The sequence below is a fragment of the Rhinopithecus roxellana genome, chromosome 1, assembly GCF_007565055.1.
Source record: "Rhinopithecus roxellana isolate Shanxi Qingling chromosome 1, ASM756505v1, whole genome shotgun sequence".
Lineage (NCBI taxonomy): Eukaryota > Metazoa > Chordata > Mammalia > Primates > Cercopithecidae > Rhinopithecus > Rhinopithecus roxellana.
In genome coordinates, this window is record NC_044549.1 from 153994372 (window position 1) to 154020817 (window position 26446).

The 26446-nt window shown below is 40.6% G+C and overlaps 1 protein-coding gene across 2 annotated transcripts in view; it reads right to left on the minus strand.

The window, feature by feature from the left end:
* TPRG1 (tumor protein p63 regulated 1) overlaps positions 1-26446 on the minus strand; it is a 144624-nt gene that overhangs the window by 111264 nt on the left and 6914 nt on the right. The window contains exon 1 of one of the 2 annotated variants that reach the window (XM_030932342.1): positions 15306-15321. The exons of the other annotated variant lie outside the window; for it this stretch is intronic. Within the exon in view, the coding sequence (XP_030788202.1) occupies positions 15306-15320 (15 nt within the window). The 5' untranslated portion in view covers position 15321. Of the gene's footprint in view, positions 1-15305; positions 15322-26446 lie in introns of those variants that run through there. 2 annotated transcript variants of the gene reach the window in all.

Genomic DNA, 26446 nt, shown 5'->3' on the forward strand with positions numbered 1-26446 from the left:
GGAAGTGAAGGGAAGGGAAGGGAAGGGAAGGGAAGGGAAGGGAAGGGAAGGGAGGAAGGGAGGAAGGGAGGGAGGGAGGGAGGGAGGGAGGAAAGGAAGGAAGGAAGGAAGGAAGGAAGGAAGGAAGGAAGGAAGGAAGGAAGAAGGAAGAAGGAAGGAAGGAAGGAAGGAAGGAAGGAAGGAAAGGAAGGAAGGAAGGAAGGAAGGAAGGAAGGAAAGGAAGGAAGGAAGGAAGGAAGGAAGGAAGGAAGGAAGGAAGGAAGGAAGGAAGGAAGGAAGGGAAGGGAAGGAAGGAAGGAAGGAAGGAAAGGGAAGAAAAGAAAGGAAAAGAAAAGAAAAGAAGGAAGGAAGGAAGGAAGGCAATGTACCTGCATATGTATATACAGGCATACATGTATGATATAACGGATTTAAAAACATCTAAAAAGAGGACCTGGAAGTAAAATAAAATATTAACAATAATTATCTCTAGATGACAGTGTTAGAGGTGATTTTTATTTTTGTTTCCATGTCTGTGGGTGCTAGTAATGATCGCACATGGTTTAAAATAAATAAAAATAATATATTGGTTTCTATTTTGTACATACCAAGCAAAGCAAAATAAAATAGAAGGCACATGGTAGCTTGGCAAAATGTGCACTCAGACCATTTCAAGCTGACAGTGAGCATGTTATCCACGCTGCCTAGAAAGTTTCATGTCCATTTTCACCATGAAAGTAGGAATGCCATATTATTCTCAGAGTCACCTCCTTGGTCTTAAACAAAAGTGATTTTTAATCAATTTCCTTGGTTCTTGTAAAACAAAGGAAGGTGAGAAAAAGCCCCTAACCCCAGCAAGCTTCCACTTTTGAAACTGAGATTAACCAGGGTATTCACAAGAGGTAAAAATAGTAAGATCCTATAATTTATTAGCTAATTTTGGATGTTTTGGCATGAAAAGGGTGCTATTGGCAATTATGTCAGGATGATAGGAGTGAACTGGACTCTCTCAGGCAAATGTGGATCTATATACATGTTCGCCCTGAGGATTTGAATGTAGGAGAAAACACAGCTAAAGTAACTAACAAGTGGAAAGCCTTACACAGCTTGCTTTATATGTTTTCTTAAGATTTGTATGTTTTCTTATCCAATCTTTCCAGCAATCCTAGAAGAGCTACTTACTCTTTCCCCATCTTTCTGAGGAACACAGAGTAGATGGGAATCACCCAGGGTCATACTTTGATAGTCATAGTAGCAACTGGCCTCCCATCCATGCCCCCAGTATAGCACACCCAACGTCTGTCGGTCTGTCATAAGGCACCATATCATGCTGCCTTACGACAGAAAAGATGTCTCTGAGCTTTTAGGTAATTTTTTAAAGTTAGGTGTGCAAAAGGTAGAAATTGGTCTCTGGGAAAATGAGGAATGAAGAAGCAGGAGAAAGTGTGTGTGTGTGTGTGTGTGTGTGTGTGTGTGTGTGTGTGTGTGTGTGTGAGAGAGAGAGAGAGAGAGAGACAGAGAGAGACAGAGAGAGACAGAGAGAGACAGAGAAAGAAAGGAGACAGAGAGGAGGCACTCTGGCTTCCCTGTCCCTAGCAGCTACATGCTCTACGTATGTAGGTCTGTCACCCTTATCACAGTGGGTGTTGGAAGGAAACACATTTCTAAAGTTCTCTATAACCTATGAAGGAACGTTTGTGCCATTGGGGAAGGAAAGCCTGCTTCTGTATTTGCGCACTCTGTGAACACACGCCTAACAACAGACATCTGCGAAAGGCTCCTGTGCCTGGAAAACAGAGGGAGGATTTAATTAGCACCACTTCCTCTCCCTCAGGCTGTCTTCTCTGGAAACACTTGGGGAAGCTCTGCGCTCTGAGACCAAGCTGTTTGAGATCCAGGAAAGAAGGAAACTCTCAGCTCGGTTTAAATTCTCACAGCCATAAATAGTGGGGAAGTTGAGCCCAGCTATCCCAATCCAGAGTAATTCCAGCTCTATTCGAGTCACAGGAACATATTAGAAGAACAATAAATAGAACTTCCTCAACTTCCCCAGTATGAGAAGCATGCTGCCCATCTACACATTCCACTCTATTTCTCATGGCCTCTGGCCCCGTTCATTCCCAATTCAATAATAGGTGTTCTTCTATCCCTGCATAGGCTATATTCTATGAAATGCTAAAGGTACATTAATACCAGTAGCAGATCCAGTCAAAATCAAATGTTCCATTGCTTTCACATAGATCAATCATCCCCTGCAACAAACTCATTGGGAACCTGTTAGAACTGAAAAGATTTACTGTTCTGTAATATTCCCCAGTAAATTTATCTTCATTTACAGAGTAAAGGCAGCACAATTTCATAGGCAAACAAAGGGTCAAAACTTAGAAATAAACAAATGATGTTCACACTTTTTTTTTTTCGAGACAGAGGCTCGTTCTGTCTCCAGGCTGGAGTGCAGTGGCGCAATCTCAGCTCACTGCATTCTCTGCCTCCCAGGTTCAAGCGATTCTCCTGCCTCAGCCTCCCGAGTAACTGGGACTACACGCCATGCCACCATGCCCAGTTAATTTTTTGTATTTTTAGTAGAGATGGAGTTTCACCATGTTGGCCAGGATGGTCTTGATCTCTTGACCTCGTGATCCGCCCACCTCGGTCTCCCAAAGTCCTGGGATTATAGGCGTGAGCCCTCTTGCCCAGCCGATGTTCATACTTTTTAATGGAATCTTCTCATTCCGGGGAATTCATGTAATAAAAACTATCTTAAAGAAGCAAAACACTATAATATTAATTGCTTATTCTGAGTAGGAATGAAAAATTGAAAACCAACTAAACACCTAATGTTCAAGGAATGGCTAAGTATATCCAATTGGTATTGTACAGGCATTTAAAATAACACACAAACATTGCAGTAGCACGAGAATAAAGGTTGTATCTTCTTGAGTGAAATAAAGCAGGAGACGAAAATATTTTATCTTGCAATGTTCCATTGAATAATTTCACATTGGTAAAGACTAGAAAGAAAATATCTGTATTTATTGAAGTAGTGGATTGTGCATCAATTTTTGCTTTTTTAAAAAAATTAAATGGCAGTAGCCTTAATAAAGCCTTAAAGAAGTACTACCTTGTCTTTGGTCAGACAATAGAAATACTATATTGCTCAGCTGCCAGAAAATTGACAAGTAAATTTAATACAGTATTATAGTAAATAACTTATTTCCAGATCCTGGTCTAAGTATAACTGTTTCCATTTATAAGTAACTGCATCTATCTCTGTGAGACTTTTTCTAATAATATTATAGAAGCATGTAGGGCAGAAATTATAGCTTAAAAGTTATTGTCTAATTCAATTTTTTTATTTGGCAAATATTGAAACAGACCCCCTGAGATGAAGGTTGTCCATGGCCACACAATTCCATAGAATCAAAACATGCTACCAGACCTCTAGTTTTCTGAACTCCAGTTCACTCCTCCTTCCTACTCTTCAAGTTGCCGCATTTGGAAGAAAAGCAAAGAAACAGCCATTAGACTTATGCACTGGCAAATTGGAGACACTTTTGCCAAATGTCTGAGGCCAGTCCGTTCTGGGCTCAGAGATACAGCTTCCATGAAACAGGACCAATCCCCAGCTTCCCATGCATCAGCAGTGCCACAGCGAGTGCTGCAGGCTGAATGGAGCCTTTCTCTTTCCCCCAGAACCAGGCTGACAAATCCTTTAGGTGCAAGAAGCACAGTGCCTGAGGCTCACAAAACTTTTAGAAGTCCTTGAAATATTTTACTTTCTTTTAAAATGAGAAGGAAAAAAATAGCTTTTAGGGTCACATAAAATGTTTTAAATTTTTCTCACATCGCACAAAAAAAGTAAAATTTGTAAGGCACCCCAAACCTATTATATTTTGCCTAAAAGAGAAAAAACACATAATATTGGACAATTTACAGTTATAGAGACAGAAGTTTTAATATTGATGTTGTTATTATAGTGGAAAGACAAAAAGGTTTGGGGCATAGAGATCAGAATGTGGTCCTGGCTCAAATCCACATGCTTTCTACTCCCATTTGCCATTGAATTTCTCATTCTGGTGCCCCATCCTAGACTGTCAGAGCTAGAAACCTACCACCAGTCCAGAGCTTTCCAGTCTTTTCGTCATTGAAGATTCTGCTCCACGCCATACTGAAAGATTTCTGTCCTACAGAAAAACTGCACAATCTTGAGACGATTCTTTTTGCTTTTTCTAAAAGCGCAGACAGATCCACCATAGTTGGCCCCCAGTAAATGTTTGTGTCTCAGAGAAGTGAATGAATAACTACCCTGAGAACTCTTTAATCAGTGTGAATGGCACCCTGAAAACTCCTAATCAGCTCAAAAGGCATAGCTGGCCACACTTAGTTGCCAGAACTTGAGTCAGAGGCAAAGAAAAGGCATATTTGGGGATTTTGTTTCCCTCTCACAACAGTTCAATAAAGGCCAATTTGAGGCTGGGAGCTGTGGCTCACGCCTGTAATCCCAACACTTTGGGAGGCCAAGGTGGGCGGATCACGTGAAGTCAGGAGTTCAAGACCAGCCTGGCCAACATGGTGAAACACCATCTCTACTAAAAATAGAGAAATTAGCCAGGCGTGGTGGCAGGTCCTGTAAATCCCAGCTACTTGGGAGGCAGAGGCAGGAAAATTGCTTGAACCTGGGAGGCGGAGGTTGCAGTGAGCTGAGATCGCACTACTGCACTCCAGCCTGGGTGACAGAGCGAGACTCTGTTTAAAAAAAATAAATAAGTAAGTTTGAGTACAGTTTGAGTATAACAAAAAGTATCATACTTCAGATTTAGAAAACAGTACTGGCATTAAAGATGCTTGTCTTCTCTCAGTGAACCTCTTCACAAGAGCCATGTCATTCTCCATTTCTTCAGCATTACCTGCCCCCTTTTTAAATTTAGTTTTCAGAAAGTCCTTCTGGGCTGCTGGCCCTCTCTGCCTGCCGGACCAGCTCCAACACCAGCCACTCCCTTGCTTTTTTCACTTGTTCTGTCTGTCTCCTGATACCTCCAGAAGTCACATGGGGTTTTTAGAACTCTTATTGCGGTTATCTATAATATCCACAAAGCTTTTGAAATATCAATAGCTACTTGATGATCCCCATTGCTATCTCTGTGAATCCTTGGGAAGAAAAGCTGGTTGTTTAGCACTCATCTATTCCAATCTTCACTGTCTTAGTCCATTGCAGCTGCTATAACCAAAGACATGGAGCTGAATAATTTATAAACCACAGAAATGTATTTCTCACAATTCTGGAGTCTGATTAATCCAAGATCAAGGCACCAGCAGATTGGTGTCTAGTGCGGGTCTCTGCTTTCAAGATGGTGCCTTTAACATTGTACCTTCCGAAGGGGACAAATGCTGTGTCCTCACATGATGGGAGAGATGAAAAGGGTCAAAAGGGCCTAGCTAGTTTCCTCCAGGGTTTTTATAAGGCACTAATCCCATTCATGAGAACAGAGCCCTTATAGCCTAATCACCTCCTACAGGCCTCACCTCTTAATGTTGCTGTTTAGGGGATTATGTTTCAGTATAAATCTTGAAGAAGACACAGACTTTCAAACCATAGCATGCACCTTTTACAAGTAAGGAAACTGAGGAATGGTTATGTGTCTCTTCTGAACTCTTAGTTGTTTACGATTAAGTTAAATAAAGAAGGAAATTACAGTAACCACAGAATTTAAAAATCTTGTATGTAGAGAAATATTTGTGCACAGACAGGGAACTTAGAAAAGTCTATGGCTTGTTAACAAGAACGATGACTGTTGCAGATGAGGTAGCCATGGCAATAGGAAGGAAGAACGGGAATTAGTCCCTGTGGCCTGTGTGTAGTCAAAGATGTCAACTGCATTTTCTCATGCGGACACTTCTACCCCCATGAAGGGGTTAACAGTCTCAAGGCATTTACTCAAAATAAAAATCTACTTTTAATTTTGACATTTTGTAAAGGTAATTTATGTGAATTTATGTGTGCAGCCTTCCCTGAGTCTCTCTGTGAGAACAGCCGAGGGATGTGCAGTGGATAAACAACAATACTCTAACACCTCATAACTCTCCAACAAGCCTGCTTCTGTGCCAGTTGAGATAAGAAAATTGGCAAACAATTCCTTACAATTTCACATTTTGTATATTAGTGATAACATGCCAGCAGGGCTGCTCTGTGTCTTGGGGAAAAGTTGAGTTAACGGAAGCTTTCTCCCCTCCCAGCTCCACCTGGGCCAGGCAGAGCCCTCTGCTATAAAGTGCTTTGACTCAGCAGCAGATGGAAAGAGGGCTGTGGGGAAGAACACAGGGCTAGGCTGAGAAATGTGGGTCCTCATTCCTTTGCTGTCCCCTCAGAGTGACCCTGGGTAGGTCACTTTCTTGCTTCCCTTCTCTGCACTGCAGGCTCTTCTCTGCAAAATAAAGGTGAGACTTGATTGTTTGCAGGTTGTGCTCCTGGATACTATTCCTTGTTTGTTGTTGTTGTTGTTTGTTTGTTTTTTGAGATGGAGTCCCACACTGTTGCCCGGGCTGCAGTGCAGTGGTGCGATCTCAACTCACTGCAATCTCTGCCTCCAGGGTTCCAGCGATTCTCCTGCCTCAGCATCCTGAGTAGCTGGGATTACAGATGCCCACCACCACACCCAGCTAATTTTTTTGTATTTTTAGTAGAGACGGGGTCTCACCATTTTGACCAGACTGGTCTCAAACTCCTGACTTCACGATTCACCCCCCTCAGCCTCCTAAAGTACTGGGATTACAGGTGTGAGCCATCGTGCCCGGTCCTGGATACTGCTCTTGAGGTTACCTGAGGGGTTCATGGGTGGGTTTTCCGGGCATCAAACTTATTTCAGTCAAAAAAGGTCCGTTTATCACTTACTGGATTTCTTCTGAAGCTTTTATTTGGGGGAAAAATGTTCAAATCTGAAAACTGTTGGACTAAATTATTTGTAAGTTTCCAGCTCAATGAGTCTACAAGATTTAATTAATTTTTCTTCAGTGTCCAGAATGTTTTAGATGGAAGCCTGTAGAGATTGTTCATAGATGGTTTTCCCCATCTCATCTTCATCATGGGACTCCAAATGAGCAAATTAGTTCTCTTGTGATTCAAAAGCTGTAGGGTCAGAGGAATAAGATTGTGAAAACGGTCATGAATTTGGGTGCCTATTGTGGAGATTATAGGGTGTTGTTTTATGACTTCCCTCTGACTCAAATAAAAATCCCAGAGCTGCTTGGGACATGCATAGTGGAGAGCTGGGCATCTCACTCAGTCTAGGGCCAGAGACATGCTCGAGCCTCAGTAACTATTCTTGTACTTAAGAAGGAAATAATTTAAAGTTCTGCTGAGCTTCTCACACCATGTATTGATTTTTAGAGAGATTTTCTCAAAAATACATAAAGGAGAAAATGATAAAGACAAAGATACTGACGAGAGAATTTTTTGGGATTACAGATCCCTTGAGATGAATTTTCTTAGACATTTGAGGGCATGCATCCACCACTCATCCAGTCTGGATTATGATAGCACTTGAGTTCTTGACTCCTGTGGCATTGATCCTACTATTCTATAATCACCATTTACTTTCCTGTCTTCAGTAGTGGGCCATGAGGAATTCCAGAGCAGGAACTGTGCTGCACTAATCTTCGCAGTCCAGCACTTAGTATGGGCATTCTATAGAGCAGGCATTAAGTTTAAATATCTTGGATGGATGAATGGATACCCTGCCTGTTTCTCAGCAGTGCTTGAGATTGGAAGGACAAGGCTTATATTTATTTTATCTTTGCACATTACCTCATACACAGCGAGTGCTCTGTAAATGTTTGTGAACCGAGTAATGAAGTTCTGTGCTAAAGCACGAACAAAAGCATCTTCTCTCACAGACACACAGAGGAACTCATACCACAGTCTTTAATCTACAGAAGCTGATAGTCTAGTGGAGGTGACAGAAACATGAGTAGATAATGGCAGCCTTTTGTGATAGAGCCGTGATAAGAGTGTGTGCACGAAACACCATAGAGACAGAAGATGGTGAGTGGGAAGAGGGGAATGCGAGTGTGGGAAGTTAGAGGTGTGGAGTAAGGCACCTCAGAGCTGACTGCACACTAGAGGGTAGGTGGAGTACGTTCCAGGCAAATGTGTGAGGTGTGAGAGGAGTGTGTTCCAAAAGTGGCAGGTAATATGGTATGTGCAACTGAGATGTCAGCTGCCCACCCCCAAATCCAATCCCTTGAAGATCTGGTTACACTTGGTGAAAACTAACATTTCACAATGGGAGGAGAATCTGAAATTCTTCTCCCACTTTCTCGTATTCCCTTCTCTCTGCCATTCCCTCCACACCTGCTGAGAATTTTCTCACAGTCAGCCCACTTACACATTCTGGCCTTGGCACTGTAAAAATTCCACTTGCCTTAAGAATTTCATGGGGTTAACAACTTTATCAAAGATATAGAGAGGCCATGGAGAGGAGTGTCACATTGTGTATTGTCCAGTATTGTATCATTCATCTATTTCTCACTTCTTTCTTCTCAGAATAACAAATTATTTCTTGTTTATGTGTTTGGTTTTGGTTTGAAACATATCTACTTAATCTACATATCCAGATCTCTCGGGTTCTCCCCTTCACAGCCCCTGTCCAATACTGAAATTCCCCTACAGAGATAAACTCTATGGCTAGCTATTAATATAAACCTATATAAGGATTTGTGAATTAGAAGAGAGTTGGCAGGAGAAGCAGCTGAAAAAGTAAAACAAAAGCACTCTGTAAGTCAAATATTGAATTGAGTGACTAAAGTGTCCTACTTTGCAACTGGCCTGACCCTGAAGACTGGGACAGAAAGGGGGTAGAAAAGTGGTGGCATTCTGAGGAGTATAAATAAGACTAAATCACCAGCCCCCTGGCCCCAACAACACACACATACAAAACAGAGAGAAAAATATAGAAAGAGAGGAAAGAGCAACACGCAAGGTTAAAGATGTTGGTCCTGATAATGTACTCAGAGAGCCTGTAAGGACCCAGATATTTTCTACGTATATAGATGAACAATAAAGGAGCAGAGAGATCAGAAAAAGCAACCAACGCCAACAGTTGAGACCTGCAGTAGCCTTTGTTATTTTCTCTATAAACTAAACAGAATCCCTGATTTGGAATCTGCTGATTCAGAAGCATGGTGGTGTCAATGCCTAGGCATTAAAACAAGCCTCTGTCCCGGTTATTGAGACATCCCAGGGGAGTGTGTAGATTAATGCCTACCAGAGATTACTACCTTCCCAGCATTAATCCTCGTGCCAGGTAGTGAGAACAAACATTCCACAACCAGATGTTCCTGCCTGGGAGTTTTGTTTAAGGAAGTCACCCCAAAACCTCGGTTTCTTGTTAGGCTAATTGTGACTTTTTGCACATACATTTTATAAAATTCATGGAAAGTATTCATCTAAGTTCTAAAAATAGTATTTTTCCCTCAAAATAAAAGCTCCAGCCTCTATTATTCTAGTGAAGCTTTTATTAATTAAAATTTTGTTGAACTATGACATGCACTCAGAAAACCATAAATATGCAGAACAATGAATTATCGTAAAATAAGAATACTGGTGTGATATAGTTTGGCTGTGTCCCCACCCAAATCTCATCTTGAATTGTAGCTCCCATAATTCCCACAGTGTCATGGGAGGGACCCAGTGGGAGGTAACTGAGTCATGGGGGCCGGTCTTTCCCATGCTCTTCTCATGATAGTGAATAAGTGTCTCGAGATCTGATGGATTTATAAGGAGGAGTTTCCCTGCACATGCCCCCTCTTGCCTGCTGCCATGTAAGACATGTCTTGCTTCCCCTTCACCTTCTGCCGTGATTTTGAAGCCTCCTCAGCCATGTGGAACTGTGAGTCAATTAAACCTCTTTCATTTATAAATTACCTAGTCTCTGGTATGTCTTTATTAGTACCATGATAACAGATATTAATACACCATGTAATCATCACCGAGGTCAAGAAATAGCATGCTACCAGCACTGTGACAGGATTATTTTTCTCAAAGTGGCTCTTTAGTTAGTCTTACATGATGAAATCCAACAAGACTGCCAAACATTTTAGATATTATCTAACTCAACATCTTCATTTTACAAATAAGAAATTAGATCCTCAGATGGGAGTAAGGAAGTGACTTACCTAAGGTCACAAAGTAAATTAGTGAAAGCAGTAGGGTTTCAGGATCCTCTTTTCTGCTTAAACTGCCTTGAATCCCTGAGAAGGCTTTGTTGGCCTATGAAGCAAGAGAAACCTGCTCTCTGAGAGAGATGATGTCAGCAAGATGGCCGGCTAGAACCCCCCTAGCACTCTACTCTTTACAAAGACAGTCAGAACAACAAATAAACAACTGCATTTTAATGAAACTAACCAAGGAAGAGCATCAAAGTGCATCAGGGGAGTAACAGAAACCCTGGTGAACACAGAAACTTGGGATTGTTACGTAGAGATGGGAAGGAAATGTCAGGCCTCTACCACTCCATCCCTTAATGAGAATCAGCTAGCAACTAGGAGGAACTTCTGTCTACAATGAGGAAGTAAGCAAGAGGATCCTAGGAATCCCCATCAACACCTTGGACACCAACAGATCTCAACCCTGGGATCCCCTGCAGTCCTCACAGGCACTAAGCCCAGCTGTGGGAGCTGACTGGAGTCTACAAAGCTGTGCTCCCTCCAGAGGAGAAGTTGACACTGTGCCCTGCCCCCTGTGGCCCACAGGGCTACTGCATTACACGGTCTTGAATTAGAACTATGGCTGCATGTGTCTTGCTCTAGCAGTAAGTAGTCATGGCTCTCCCTTATCCTTGAGGCTAAGCTACGGCCAAACCACCCCAGACCAGTGCCCAGATATCCTCAAGCCAAGCCACAATCAGCTGTTACAGCTTTCTCTGTTGGGTCAAGCAGAGGTGAAGCCACTTCACCCACCACTCCCTCTGCCTTTTCAGCTTGAGCTGAAGCAGGACTCTGCCTCTTGGGAAATAGTACTTTAGCCACTAAGAGAAGCCATACCTCCCCAGTGTCTACATTGAAGCAGTTCCCTTCATCCCAGGAAACAGGGCCTTGACCACCAAGAATGGTCATGCACCCCAGTACCTAAGCAGCAGCAGCACCCTGCATCCCAGAAAAATGGTGCCTGGGCAGCCCAGAACAGTCACCACACTCTCAGGAGTGAGACGATACAACACATCACCCCCCCAGGGAATCAGTGCCCTGGTGAAGCTGAGTAGCTTTGCATCTCAGGGTTAGGCTGACATAGTACGCCATGCTTCAAGGAAACAGAGCAGTGGCTGAGCTGAGATACCTCACCCTATAAGCCAAGTAAGTCTAGTACCCTTGGAGCTGGACTAGCCCCCTAGAGAGGTGTCTTAGCTGCTGAGACACCCCTCTTCCTGGGGAGTGAAGTCATCACTGTACTGTCCCCTGCCCAGTACCAGGGCTCAAGTAACAGCCGTGCTCCACCATTCTAGGGTACTGTTGCCACTGCACCTGGCCTCACAGAGTCTGAGATACTGCTGAGCCCTGAAATCCCAGGGTCTATAGTTACTACTACACTGTATCTCATTCCCTGGGACTCAGGCTGCCACTGAGCCCTGTTAGCACAGGTTTCCAAATTGCAACCATACTCTGCTCTGCAGGTCCAAACCTCTACAACATTCCTTTTTCCCCACAGATGTGCCAGTACTCTGAGCTCCCACCCATGGGTAGAATCACAACCATGACCCAGACCCCTGAGCCCGAGCTGCTAGGAGATGCTGCAAAGTCACAGATCCTGGCTCTGTAGGCGACTTATATTCAACCAGCCAAAGAGAGAAAACTTGCAGCCAAAGACCTAGGTGGCACAATAGGTCCATGTAACACTAAGCCCAGGACCTTCGCACCACAGCTGCTATGATTACCTGTACCTAGAACCCAGCACCACTGCAGCTACTTGTAGGCTGTGTCAGACCTGGTACCAAAAGGGATCTCCTTGGCTAAGGCTCTCCATTGTAGGAAAAATAAGGAAAGGAGAACCCCAAAGCCCTTGACACCTAAAACATTAACAACCTATGCTGTCACGGCCACAGGCTTCTACAGCCTAGGCCACTGAGGTGCCCACACTTACTACTGACATTGAATACAGCTAAAGAAGCTGCACAGAGATCATACCATTGCACTTATGCAGAAAATCAGTTGCCACACCCTTCCCAACGAGCAGGCAAAAAAACAACAGCAGGTGAAAAACTTTCTTTATGAAAGCTATTCTAGAAAGTTTGGAAGAGATGATTGACCAGATGCACAGACCGCAACACATGAATAAGAAACATGAAAAAGCAGGAAAATATGAGGCCACCAACAAGTCATAATAATTATCTAGTAACAGACCTCAATAAATAGAAAAATAAATGAATTGCCAGAAAAAGGAATTCAAAATAATCCTCTTAAGGAACAAGAAACAAACAAACAAAAAAATACAGAAAGACAATTCAACAAAATCAGGAAACCAACTCATGGTATGAATGAGAAATTGCACAGAGACAGTAGACATACATAAAGCATCAAATAGAAATCCTGCAGTATTCTGAATAAGTTGATTAATAAAATAGAGAGCTTCAACAACAGACTTGATCAAGCAGAAGAATCTCTGAATTTGAAGATAGGTAATTTGAAATTACTCAGTCAGAGAAAAAAAAAGAAGTAAGAATGAAAAGGAGTGAGGAAAGCTTACAAGACTTATAGACACTATTAAGTGAACAAATATTTGTATCATGGAAGTTCCAGAAAGAAAAGAGAAGGGAAAGTGTATGGAAAACCTATCTAATAAAACAATAGCTGAAAGCTTCCCAAGTCTGGGGAGAGGTATGCATATTTAAGTCTGAGAAGCAAAAAAGTACCCAAATAGATTAAACCCAACAGGTTCTTTGTGAAGCACAGTGTAGTTAAACTGTCAAAAGTCAAAGAGAATCTGGGCAACACAACAGGGCTCCAATTCCACATGATATTAAAAATTAGTTGGTCATGGTATCATGCACCTATAGTCCTGGCTACTCAGGAGGCTGAAGTGGAAGAATTGCCTGAGCCCAGAAGTTCAAGTTTGCAGAGAAATGGAATCCTGCCACTGCACTCCAATCTGCATGACAAAGCAAGATCCCATCTCAAAAAAAAAAAAAAAAAAAAAGTAAAAGTCAGAAACAAAGAGAGAACTATAAAAACAGCAAGATAAAAACATCAAGTCACATATAAGAGAACCCCTGTAAGACTAAACAGCAGATTTCTCTGCAGAAACCCTACAGGCAGGGAGAAAAGAAGATGATATAATCAAAGTGCTAAAAGGAAATTATTGACAACCAGGAATACTATACCCAGCAAAATTATCATTCAGAAATGAAGTGAAAATAAAGTATTTCCCAGACAAACTAAAACTGGGGGAGTTCATCACCACTAGATTGGCCTTATGAGAAATGCTCAAGGGAGTCCTGCAACCGGAGGCAAAAAGTTAATATTCACTATTAGGAAAACATCAAAAGTATAAAATTCACTGGTAGAACAGATACTCAAAGGAGAAAGAAAAAAAAGAAGCAAACCTTATAATGACAAAAGACCATCAAACCACAATGATAGACAATAAAAGAGAAAGAAAGAAACAAAGGATACACAAAACAACCAGAAAGCAATTCACAGAATGACAGAAGTAAATTCTCATCTATCAATAACTGTAAATTATTTGATCTCTTGAGGATCATTATAAATACCTTCTAATTCATGTCCTTAAGTTTTACTCTTTTCAATTTTTGCCTACTGAGTACTAATCACATTGTATTACAACTACCTGTTAACTTGCCTTAACTTTCACATCCTCTTCACTAGTACATGAGCTCCTTGATGATAGAGACCAGGTTTTATTTGCTATGGTATCCTCAGCACCAAGTAGAGCACTTGGAAAGCATTCATTATGTATTAGCTGAAAAATGAATCAGTAATAAATATCTTTACTACATGGAGCATCCATGACAGAAAATGCAAAGGGAATTTAGCTAAGAGAGTCTCTCTCTTCAGGTATTATGAAACTAGAACTGACAAGAGAAGATTTGAAATCCTTTCTTCTAAACCTGGCTTCAAACTTAACAGTTCTCAGAAATGTAACATGAATGGCAATTTAGAAATGCAAATTTTCCATGCTCTCAGGCATCATGATCTTCTGTCAACAAGTTCTTTAGTTATTGCTTGTGATTGGGCTCCATGAGTAAATTGTGAGCTTGGTGAGCTTCCTGTACCCCGATTTGTCCCTCCTGGACCCCTACAAAATCTGCAAGCCTTTGTGCAGCCCAGTGTGTTCAGTTATAATGTCTTTCACAGAAAATGTTTGCATCACTAGAGACAGACAGAAGAAGGAATCACTTGCTTCTGCCTAAAACCACCCTGAGGGGTAAGTGACGAATATCAGAGTCTTCCCTGAAAGAGGAGCTAGGTATAAAGGAACTAGAGAAGAGGCTTATCCTAAACCAATGGGCAATATTCAGGAGTAGGCATTCAAAAGGGGGTGGAACAAGACCAGGAAGGAGAGCCTAGGTCTTAAAAACAGAGGTGGCTAACTTCTTATCTTGTAGGGCACTGTAACTGAAGGATAATTTGTGTTTTAATGATGAAATATACATTAAGCTCCTAAAATGCTGAATGCCAAACAAGACACCAAATCCGAGAAAATAATTAAATGCAAGAAGGCATTCAAATAATATCATTCTAAGGTTACTTTGACCCATCTCCACTCCACCTAGGTTAGGATGTTATCAACTAGAATTCAGCCTGTTCTACAAGATGCCAGGAAGATTTAAATAGATCCAGAGAGCTCCACCCAGGGAGAGAGAAAAGGCAAGAGAACTAGAACAATAGGGGTAGCTCTCATTAAAGTAATAAAGGTCAGAACACAAGTGTGGAAAGAGGAAAATAGTTTTTAAAATGACATTCAGATTCATTCTAAGATGATTTAATAAAAGTGGACAGTTCAGAATGCTAAAGAATGAGAACTAAAAAATACTTTCATATTTTCTTGCTGAAGGCAGTTAGATAAAGACTGATGAAGAACAGTAACATCTATCACAAATAACCTTTTATTTTTCTATATTTCCATAAGAAAACAAAACAAAAAAGTGCATATATGAAAATATAATTGTATATGAACATATGTGCACAAATATGATCATAATATTTGAAAGTAAGAATGTATGTATATTTACGTGTGAATTGCTACAACTACTGAAAAAGCAATGACCAAAATTAGCCAGAATAGACAGTAAATGTCCTGAGAAAATTAAAAGACCTACCTGTGATACTCGCATTTCCTTGCTTCTGTGAATATTTACCTCAAAGCTGGCTCATTGCAAAGGGATGATGTTTGGTTTTGATCAGCCTTTCTGTAAATGCATGACTCAATCACAAAGCAGCTAAGAGGGGAGTAGGAATATGGATCAGGGAAAGATTAATCAAAGCACGTATTATGAGGAGTGGTTGGTAATGTCATCTTTATATATTAAATGTACATGTATGTTGTAATCATACCTCTCAACTTCTTTTTCTATAAAAATATGCACATTGATGCCAGGCCTGCTTACTCTACACAATTTTTGTGAAGATTAAATGAAAAAAGTTGTGAAAGTACTCTGTAGATGATGAAGTACCTTGATCCTGCATCTTTTGAAGAGCTATTAGCATTATTATCATAGAAGTAGGGGACAATAAAATAAAATAATATCTGTGCAGAGGCTGTTGGCAGTTCCTGAAGGATGCCACAGAGAAAGTGAGGCTGTCCAGTGATTTGAAGTAAAGCTTTTATCTATCTTGATGAAGTCAACATTATTGGCAAGAGGTGGGGGTGACAGGGAGGAGAGGGGATGTGTTTAGACCAGGGATGTGTCAGTAGAAGGCCAAGGAGACCAGGTAGAAAACGAAGCTCACGGGGCCAGAAGTTGAGGCTGCCCACATCACCTGTGAACATGCTTACTATGTCAATTCCTGCCTCTAGAGAATTTTTTCAGAACATAAAGGCAGTGAAAGAACATCTGTGACTTATATAATATGTCCTATTTGTGAATAAAGAAATCCAAGTGAATGGATAAGTCTGACTATTCCTTAGAGCTTCTGTTTTGATATAGGTTTCACCAGAAGTGGGTTAGTTCACAGCATTAGTGTTTGGCAGTATCTCTGTATCTAAGAACGTCATCGGTGAGATCACATAGTGCTTAAAGGGATCACCTAAATGACGTGACTCTAAAATATATTCCCTGTTAACTATGAGAGAAGCTCTATCTTCCCTTTTAAATGGTCTATAGCCAATTTATAATAATCAAAACTATTTCTACTTAATATTATTCCTTATTTCTTCTCCTGCATCCCACCTAAAATAGGTAATGTCAGGCTCCAAATGCCATTGGTGTTTTTTTTTTTCTTTTTTGAGACGGAGTCTCGCTCTGTTGCCCAGGCTGGAGTGCAGTGGCTGGATCTCAGCTCACTGCAAGCTCCGCCTCCCGGGTTTACCGCCATTCTCCTGCCTCAGCCTCCAAGTAGCTGGGACTACAGGCGCCCGCCACCTCGCCCGGCTAGTTTTTTGTATTTTTTAGTAGAGACGGGGTTTCACTGTGTTAGCCAGGATAGTCTCGATCTCCTGACCTCGTGATCCACCCGTCTCGGCCTCCCAAAGTGCTGGGATTACAGGCTTGAGCCACCGCGCCATTGGTGTTTGACTGTGACTCTGTAAATCTCCCACTAAAGCATAGTCAGTGGATATACTTATTCGAAAAAGCTATAGAGAGTAGCTAAAACTAACTCTCCATTTGGAAGTGACAGAATATAGAATCTTCAGTTTAGGAGAGGCCTCATGTGCTAGTTCAACACCCCTATCCGGGATAGGTATCTTGAAGCACGTTACACTGGATAACTAATGATGTTACCTAACTGTAGATTTATGTCCCATGACATAAATGGGGCAAGCCAGCATATTATCACAAGCTATTCTGGCATACTTGAACATGTGAAAAGAGAGGAATCATTTGAAATAAGTGACCTCTCCAACTAGATTTTTTTTACTCATCATCTCCTAGTGGCAAATCCAAGGATATCCCTTATTCCATTTTTTTTATAACAATTCTATTTTATTTATAATATCAGAAAATTGACAGCTATCTAAATGTAGTTTAGGTAGAATATTATATAACCATTATAATTAATGTTGTACAAATACAATAGAAAGATATCTATCGCATTTTTTTTAAAATCAAGCTATAAAAAGGACATAGCATGATCATAGTTTTTACAAAAATAAAATATAGATACATATAAAAGAACATTTACAAGGTTATCCACCAAAATGTTCACATTAGTTTTCTCTGGGTAATGGGATTACAGATTTTCTTAAAATTATATTTTCTAATTTTTTACAATGAAAATGTTATAAAAAGTAACAAATGAGAAAAAAAGGCATTTGTTCCACTAAAAATACTCAAAAATCTAAACGGTGCCTACATTTTCATTGCAGATTTCTCTTTCACCATCAAGGAAAAAAATACTCTATTTTGTAAAGGAAATGTATTAAAGTTTGGCTTTCAGAAAATCTTCAAAAGTAAAAGTCAGAACAAGATGAAAATTAATGTCCAAATAGAGACTATTTCCTGTACACAGATAATTGAGTTATTGGTCAATGACTTTTATCTGCCCACTGATATGCAAAGCCTGCATACAGGAAAAAATGTCGAAAGTATTTCTGAGGAATGGAGACAGACAGTGTCTCTTGGGCAAGGCTTATCTTACAAGAAGTTATGAAAGTGCTATGCAGGCCAAGAAGTTACAAACCTGTTATGTAAATTATATGAGGGAAAAGGGAGGGAGGAATGTTTGCTTAGAGATAAGCAGAGTGCACTTCCAATGAACAGATCTTCCGAGAACAAAGCCCTTAGTTGTAGGTGGACTGGACAGGGCTTGGCAGAAGTTCTACTCTTACAAAAGAAGACCACAACAAGTGATGTGGAGGAAGAAAAGGGAGAGATGGCAGTGACTGTTTTAAACATATGACTAGGAGACAGGATAGTAAAGGCAGGCTATCCAGACAAGCGATTCCACACCCATCGAACCTAGAGCTTGGACCCCAACACAAGCCAGGCTCAAAAACGCTGGTCGGAAACAAAACAGAATAAAATATTTTCCACCTTTCCTCCTTCATTGTGCCAAATGGGCTAGAAGTCATACATAACCCACCTTCCTCAGAGAAGAGGTCAAAAGAAAATGCCTGGCCAAAGGGAATCCATGTCCCAGCACACATCCGTAAAGTCCTCACATCTGTTAACTCTCGAATGAATTTTCTGATGTCAGTGTTTCTTGAAATGCATCTGTTCTCTAATAGAGGTAACATTACTTGTATTGCATTGAACAGGTTTTCTTTTTTTCTTTATCTTTTCTTTTTATTTCATTGATTTCTGCAGAAGTTCAATTCTTGCTTGTTTTCAGTTTTTGAGCTTTCACTCCATTTGGGAGTTCAGTCAATCAGTTGCTGAACCAGACAACTTATTATAACTTCCTCCACTGGAGCCTGAAATATGTCTTTACTTTTGATTTAAATACAACATTGTGGGTGATGTATCAAGATTACTCACACAACTCAAAGACACAAATGTTTGGAGAATTAATTAAGTCAACTCTTTCAAAAAGTAATGGATAAGGAGCAATTCAGATAAAAATTGATTCATTTCGTACAATCAATACCTTTATGAGAAAATAGACCATCATATTAGAGAAAGCTTTGGAGTCAGAAAGACTTGAGCATGAATCTGGACTCTGCAACTTACCTGCTACCTGAGTTTGGGTGGCAATTAAAACCCCTCAGCCTCAGTTTTCTCAAATGTCAAGTAGATCCACACATCTTACAGGACAGTATAAGAATTAGATGAGGCTGGGTGCTCACGGCTCACGCCTGTAATCCCAGCACTTTGGGAGGCCAAGGCAAGCGGATCACGAGGTCAGCAGTTTGAGACCAGCCTGACCAACATGGTGAAACCCCGTCTCTACAAAAAATACAAAAAAAAAAAAAATTAGCTGAGCATGGTGGTGGCGCCCGTAATCCCAGCTACTCAGGATGCTGAGGCAGGAGAATCACTTGAACCCAGGAGGCAGAGGTTTCAGTGAACTGAGATCACGCCACTGCACTCCAGCCTGGGCAACAGAGTGAAACTCCGTCTCAAAAAAAAAAAAAAAAAAACATTAGATGAACTTGGCTGGAGTGGCTCATGGCTATAATCCCAGGACTTTGGGAGGCTAAGATAGGAGGCTCGCTTGAGCCCAGCAGTTTGAGACCAGCCAGGGCAACATGGCAAAACCCTGTCTCTACAAAAAGTACAAAAAATTAGCCAAGTGTGGTCGTGCAAATCTGTGATCCCAGCTACTCGGGAGGGTGAGGTGGGAGGATCACTTGGGCCTGAGAGGCAACGGTTTCAGTGAGCCGAAATGTTTGCCACTGTGCTTGCTCCAGGCTGAGTGACAGTAAGACTCTATCTCAAAAAAAAAAAAAAAAAAAAAAAAAAAAAAAAATTAGATCAACAAATGGATCTAAAGGCCTAAAAATTATGGTAGGATTTCAAAACAGTTTAAAGTCTAATAATTGACTGAATCTATGCTAGAGGAATTGGAACAATTGTGAGCAGAATATATGAAATCTCGTGATAGTGGGGAATCCCTGGAGAAGTAGGCATCAGGAAACTCAGGTTCAGGTATAATCCATTTCTTCTCTGGTTGTCTTTTTTATTTTTTCAGATGTACTAGGAGAATATTGAACTACTTGCCCCCCACCTCAATTTTCTCTCTAATTATGCTGGTCTAGGACTCTACTCAGGTCTGGTGTGGAGCCCTCATTCTAATACAAGATGGAGCTCTTACAGGTCATTTATAAAATAGGTCAAATATCAAAAACAGTAAGACTAAAAGAACTGGAATATATTGATTTTTATAATCTTTATCCTACTGTAAGTCAAAAGTTGCTAGTTCATGGTTAAACATTTGCAGAAAACTGTGTCTTTAAGAGTACCAAGGGTAGGAAATCAGAAAGAACAAGTTACTAGTTTTTGTTTTGTTTTGTTTTAATTCAACAAGGAAAATAACATTAAATGGTAGGGACTTTCTGTCTGGTTTCATTAGCTGTTCCCTCCCAGCGATGAGATCAGCACTTCAGAGAGGACCAGCCTTCCTAACCTGGGCAAATTTCCAGTTAGACCTGGTCAATCCAAGAAAAATTCCCCTCTCACTCTCACCAATCACAACACTTTGGGTCATCATTGACTTTTCTCCAGTTTATGAAATAACCTAGTCATAACTTTCTGGATTTTTTTACATAGTGAAAATTTCCATTTAGTGTTTATCTCACATAAAACAAAGACTTTATCTTTGGCTATTCACTATGCAACTACAATTCAAAGATAATTTTTTAAAAAATAACTTGCTGCCTAAAGCTTAGAGCCTAGTAGAAGCATTAATGACTTAAGTATCAAATTTAAATTGGAAATATTTAAAATTAAAGGTTCTTATTGTATCACATGAGGTATGCGTATCTATCATGGAATATAATACAACTCTTGGAAATCGTATTTTTAAAGACAATTAAATGACAAATAAAAATCTACAGAATATTGCTATGTGAAAAAGTAGGGTCCTAAGCTATACATTCCATATGGCTTTTCAAATCCTGAAAAATACACAAATAAGCAAAGAAAAATGTTAGAAAGTGACATATTAAAATGTTAAAGGGGGTTTATCTCTGGAAGGAGGTTTAAAAGATGTAGAATAATTCATCCAATGCACATACGCATTGGAAACACATGCAGCAAAGTGTTACGAATACTCTCTCTGGCTCACTGGCTCCTGGATTATTCTTACTCTGTTTTTTATAACTTTCTAAATTTTCTAGTGTTCTTTGCTTTGGACATAGATAATCCTTAGGACTGACAGGAAAAAAAAAATGTCTGAAATATTGTTTCAAATAACTGAGCCAGGCTGGGTGTGGTGGCTTACATCAGTAATCCCAATGCTTTGGGAGGCCGAGGTTGGGGGATCACTTGAGCCCAGGTGTTTGAGAACAGCCTGGGCAACATGGCAAAACACCATCTCTACAAAAAATTTCAAAAACTTACCCAGCTGGAGTCGCATACTCCCATGGTCCCAGCTACTTGGGAGGCTGAGATGGGAGGATCGCTTGAGCCTGGGAGGTTAAAGCTGCAGTGAACCGTGACTGTGCTACTGCAGTCCTGCCAGCCAGCCTGGGTAACTGAGTGAGATCAGGTCTCAAAAAAAAAAAAAAAAAAAAAAAAAAAAAAAAAAAAAAAAAAAAATTACCCAAACTGGCACCTTCGAAAGTGACAGATAAGTAAATAATCATAGAAGGAAAACCCATCAAAGATAATAGTGACACAAAGTTCTTAGAAGGGCTACATCCAGGTCAGAGATCACTATATATGTAGGACATGAAAATGCATTGGTTTTTAAAGTACACCAAATAAGGATATTGAGCCAACTCATTCTACTTCCTTAGAAGGCTTTCCCCAACCAGCAAACCCACTGGGACAGACAGACTTCCACAACAAGATGAAACAATACACTCAGGCCAAGGGAAGTGCCTTTTATTCCCAAGGGAACTATAAGCTCCACTAGGTAAGATCCCATCCTCTCTGCTGTTGCAAATCTCACCCCCACTGCTAACACTGAGTGTTCTGAACCGAATAGATACTTAATAAATGTGTATGATGTACACCATGCAGGGGATGGCAGAAGGACAAGGGCAGAGGATAAGAAGAACATAGAGGTAATCAGTCTAACGTTGCCAACTGCAGGATACGTGGCCTTGATGATGACAGTATGGGAAGATTTTAGTGAGGACAACAGTGATAACATAGGCAGAGAGCTACTGCTTTGCTAAATGTTGCTTTAGAGAGATTGATCTTAATAATTATTTGGCCTCATTTAATTTTTCTTATTATCTTGTAGACCGTACAAATAAGAGCAAAAGAAGGAAAAAGAAATCTTCCCTTAAGCCTACTATGCAGGGAAAATGAAAGTAAATAATTTTTGTGTATACACTTGAAGACTTTTTCTATATTTATCTGTTCATAATATCATTTTTCTACTTAAACAAAGGAGTTATGCTGTCAGTGTTGTTTCACAAACTGCCTTTTACACTTGATACATGCAAGGATACCAATATCGACGATGGTGGCAATGCTTACAAAGCACTTACATGTGCCATGCACATAGTTTTATCTGCATTGTCTCATTTCAAACTCATCATAGCCCAATGGTACAGGTACTATAATTATCCTCATTTTACAGATTAAGAGACTAAAGCTCAGAAGATTAAGGAACTTGCCCAGGGTCACACAGTTAGTAACTGAAAGAGCTAAAAGTTCACCAAAAGTCACTCCGTTTCCAAGCCTGTTTTCCACTAGTAGTTGTAGTAGTTGCCACTCTACTTAGTTAATAATTTTCTTATACTTGAAAATTGCTAAAAGAATAGATCTTACATGTTCTCACCACACACAAAAAAATTATAACTAAGTAAGGTGAGGGGTATGTTAATTAGCTTGATTGCGGTAATCATTTGTAATGTATACATATGTCAACATATCACATTGAACACCATAAATATATATAATTATTATTTGTCAATTATACCTCAATAAAATCTGGAAATAAATAAATAAATTCCTATAATGACATAATAGTGGCTGTATAAGGTTCTATTATTTAATTTATATTGTTAATTATTCACATTGCTTCCTTTTTACTTGCTTTTATAATGATGACACACTGAGGGTTCTTGTAGGTAAAACTTTTTATAAGCCTTAATTTCTTTTTCAGTATAAATTTTCAAAAGTGGGAATGCTGGATCAAAGAGTATGTAGATTTATGAATCTTGGTATATATGGCCAAATTCCTCCCCCACCCTAATGTTATACCAATTTAAGTTTCAGTAGAATACCTGAAGGTCCATTTTCTCACAGGTTAGCAGAGGACTTTATAATTTAATCCTAAATAACTGTTTAAAACATGTTAGTCAGATATTTGTTTTAATGTGGACTCCTTTTTTTAAGTTGTGAGATTGGAAAGTTGGGGTGTGCATGTATAAGCAGACACTTATATTAGTTTCATCTTCGTCTTACTGCTCAGCAAGAGGTCTTCATTACAGATATTATTGAGGATTAATAGGTTAGAATAATGATACAAAATTTTCAAAATGGACACACTAATTATGCAACTTTTGAATTCCTAACTAAAGAGTAAAATAAACCATACTAGTTGGCTTCCAAAGTTGTTGACATGGTTTGACTGTGTCTCCACCCAAATCTCATCTTGAATTCCCATGTGTTGTGGGAGGAACCCAGTAGGAGGTAATTGAATCATGGGGGCAAGTATTTCTCACGATAGTGATTCTCAGGAGATCTGATGGTTTTAAAAAGAGGAGTTCCCCTGCACAAATTCTCTCTCTTTGTCTGCTGCCATCCATGTAAGACATGACTTGCTCCTCCTTGCCTTCTAACATGATTGTGAGGCTTACCTAGCCACATGGAACTCTAAGTCTATTAAAACTCTTTCTTTCGTAAATTGCCCAGTCTCAGGTGTGTCTTTATCAGCAGTGTGAAAATGGATGAATACAGTAAATTGGTACCAGTAGAGTGGGGTGCTGTTGAAACGATACCCAAACATGTGGAAGCAACTTCGGAACTGGGTAACAGGCAGAGATTGGAACAGTTTAGAAGGCTCAAAAGAAGACAGGAAAATGTGGGAAAGTTTGAGACTCCCTAGAGACTTGTTGAATGGTCATGACTAAAATGCTGATAATAATATGAACAATAAGGTCCAGGCTGAGGTGGTCTCAGATGGAGATGAGAAACTTGTGGGGAACTAGAGCAAAGGTGACTGTTGTTATGTTTTAGCAAAGAGACTGGTTGCATTTTGCCCCTGCCCTAGAGATTTGTGGAGCTTTGAACTTGAGAGAGATGATTTAGGGTATCTAGCAGAAGAAATTTCTAAGCAGCAAAGCCTTCAAGAGATGACTTGGGTGCTGTTAAAGGCATTCAGTTTTATAAGGGAAGCAGAGCATAAAAGTTTGGGAAATTTGCAGCCTGACTGCAATAGAAAAGAAAATCCCATTTTCTGAGGAGAAATTCAAGCTGGCTACAGAAATTTGGATAAGTAACAAGAAGTCACATGTTAATCCCCAAGAAAATGGGGAAAATGTCTCCAGGGTATGTCAGAGATCTTCACAGCAGCCCCTCCCATCACAGATTGGGAGGCCTAAGAGGAAACTGTGGTTCTGTGGGCCGGGCCCAGGGTCCCCATCCTGTGTGCAGCCTAGGGCCTTTGTGCCCTGTGTCTCAGCCACTCTGGCCATGGCTGAAAGGGGCCAACATAGAGCTCAGGCCATGGCTTCAGAGGGTGCAAGCCTCAAGCCTTGGCAGTTTCTACTTGGAGTTGAGGCTGCCAGTGCTCAGAAGTCAAGAACTGGGGTTTGGGAACCTCTGCCTAGATTTCAGAAGATGTATGGAAATGCCTACATGTCCAGGCAGAAGTCTGCTGCAGGGGTGGGGCTCTCATGGAGAAACTCTGCTAGGGCAGTGTGGAAGGGAAATGTGGGGTCAGAGTTCCCACACAGAGTCCCTGCTGGGGCACCGCCTAGTGGAGCTGTGAGAAGAGGGTCACTCCCCCAGACCCCAGAATGGTAGATGCACTGACAGTTTGCACTGTACACCTGGAAAAGTCATAGATACTCAATGTCAGTCTGTGAAAGCAGCTGGGAGAGAGGCATGAAGTCAAAGGAGATCATTTTGGAACTTTAAGAGTTGACTGCCCTGCCTGATTTTGGACATGCATGGGGCCTGTAGCCCTTTTGCTTTGGCCAATTTCTCCCATTTGGAATGGCTGTATTTACCTAATATCTGTACCCACATTGTAGCTAGGAAATAACTAACCTGCTTTTGATTTTACAGGCTCATAGGTGGGGAAGAGACTTGCCTTGTCTCAGATGAGACTTTGGACTGTGGACTTTTGAGTTTATACTGGAATTAGTTAAGACTTTGGGGGACTGTTGGGAAAGCATGATTGGTTTTGAAATGTGAGAACATGAGATTTGGGAGGGACCAGAGGTGGAATGATATGGTTTGGCTCTGTCCCCACCCAAATCTCATCTTGAATTCCCATGTGTTATGGGACGGACCCAGTGGGAAGTAACTGAATCATGGGGCAAGTCTTTCCCATGCTGTTCTCATTATAGCAAATAAGTCTCATGAGATCTGGCAGTTTTAAAAAGAGGAATTCCCCTGCAAAAGCTCTGTCTCTTTGCCTGTTGCCATCCATGTAAGATGTGACTTGCTCCTTCTGGCCTTTCATCATGATTGTGAGGCTTTCCCAGCCACGTGGAACTGTAAGTTCACTAAACCTCTTTCTTTTATAAACTGCCCAGTCTCATGTGTGTCTTTACCAGCAGTGTGATAAAGGACTAATACAGTTGTAGATTTGATTTGCATAATTAATTAATTCTGCATATAAGAATGTCTTGAACTTGGGTACTCCCCCTTTTTCCTGGGTGACATACATTAACCTCCCTAGTGCAACTCTAAATGGCATAAAAGAGTGCTCCATTTAATTGATTAATTCAAACACATTTTGGGGGAAACTTATCTGGGCCAAGTACTGTGCTGGGGAAAAGAAAGAGGCGAAGAGTAGAAAGCAACCTGCAAATACAATTTCTTCCCTTAAGGAGTAATTGTCTGTGAAAGAGTCAGATCTACAAATAGATTGCAAGATGTCTAGATAAAGCATTAGGCAATAATCTGTATAGCGTGCAGTAGGGGCACTCTCAGTGCAACTGCAGAAAGTCACACTGAGCTGTCTGGATACCTATGGATCTAGGAGCTCTTCCACAAGGCAAACCACCAGAGACACACCAAGTGTTCAGTACAATCTGTGGCTGAAAGACAAGGTTTATATGTCACTCTAGGAAGTTACCTTTTGGTGATCTCAGTGATGGGTGAGGAGAGCCACCACTGGGGAAGTGACAAATGGTGTGCAAAACTTTCCATTCTGGATCAAAATGATATGTGTATGCCTGCTTATAAAGAGTAGCAATGTCCCAATTGAGAACCAGGTAGAACTGGAGACCCAGAAATGTATGGTTGTAGCTCCATGTAAAAAGAAAGAATCTTAACTGTGCACAACCTTCAAGTCGACGGAAAGCATCAGACAGCATAAGGATATATCATAGATGTTGGTAAGTTGACACAAATGCACTACAAGAGGTGGACATTAATGTGAGAATCAGTCCATGAGTAAAGGTATTCAAAACTGTGTTCCCATCCTCCAGCCATGTAGATTGTTCAACTTGAAGTCTTATGTTGACACTACTTGGGAGAATCTTTCCAAATACTGCAAGTTTTTGTTG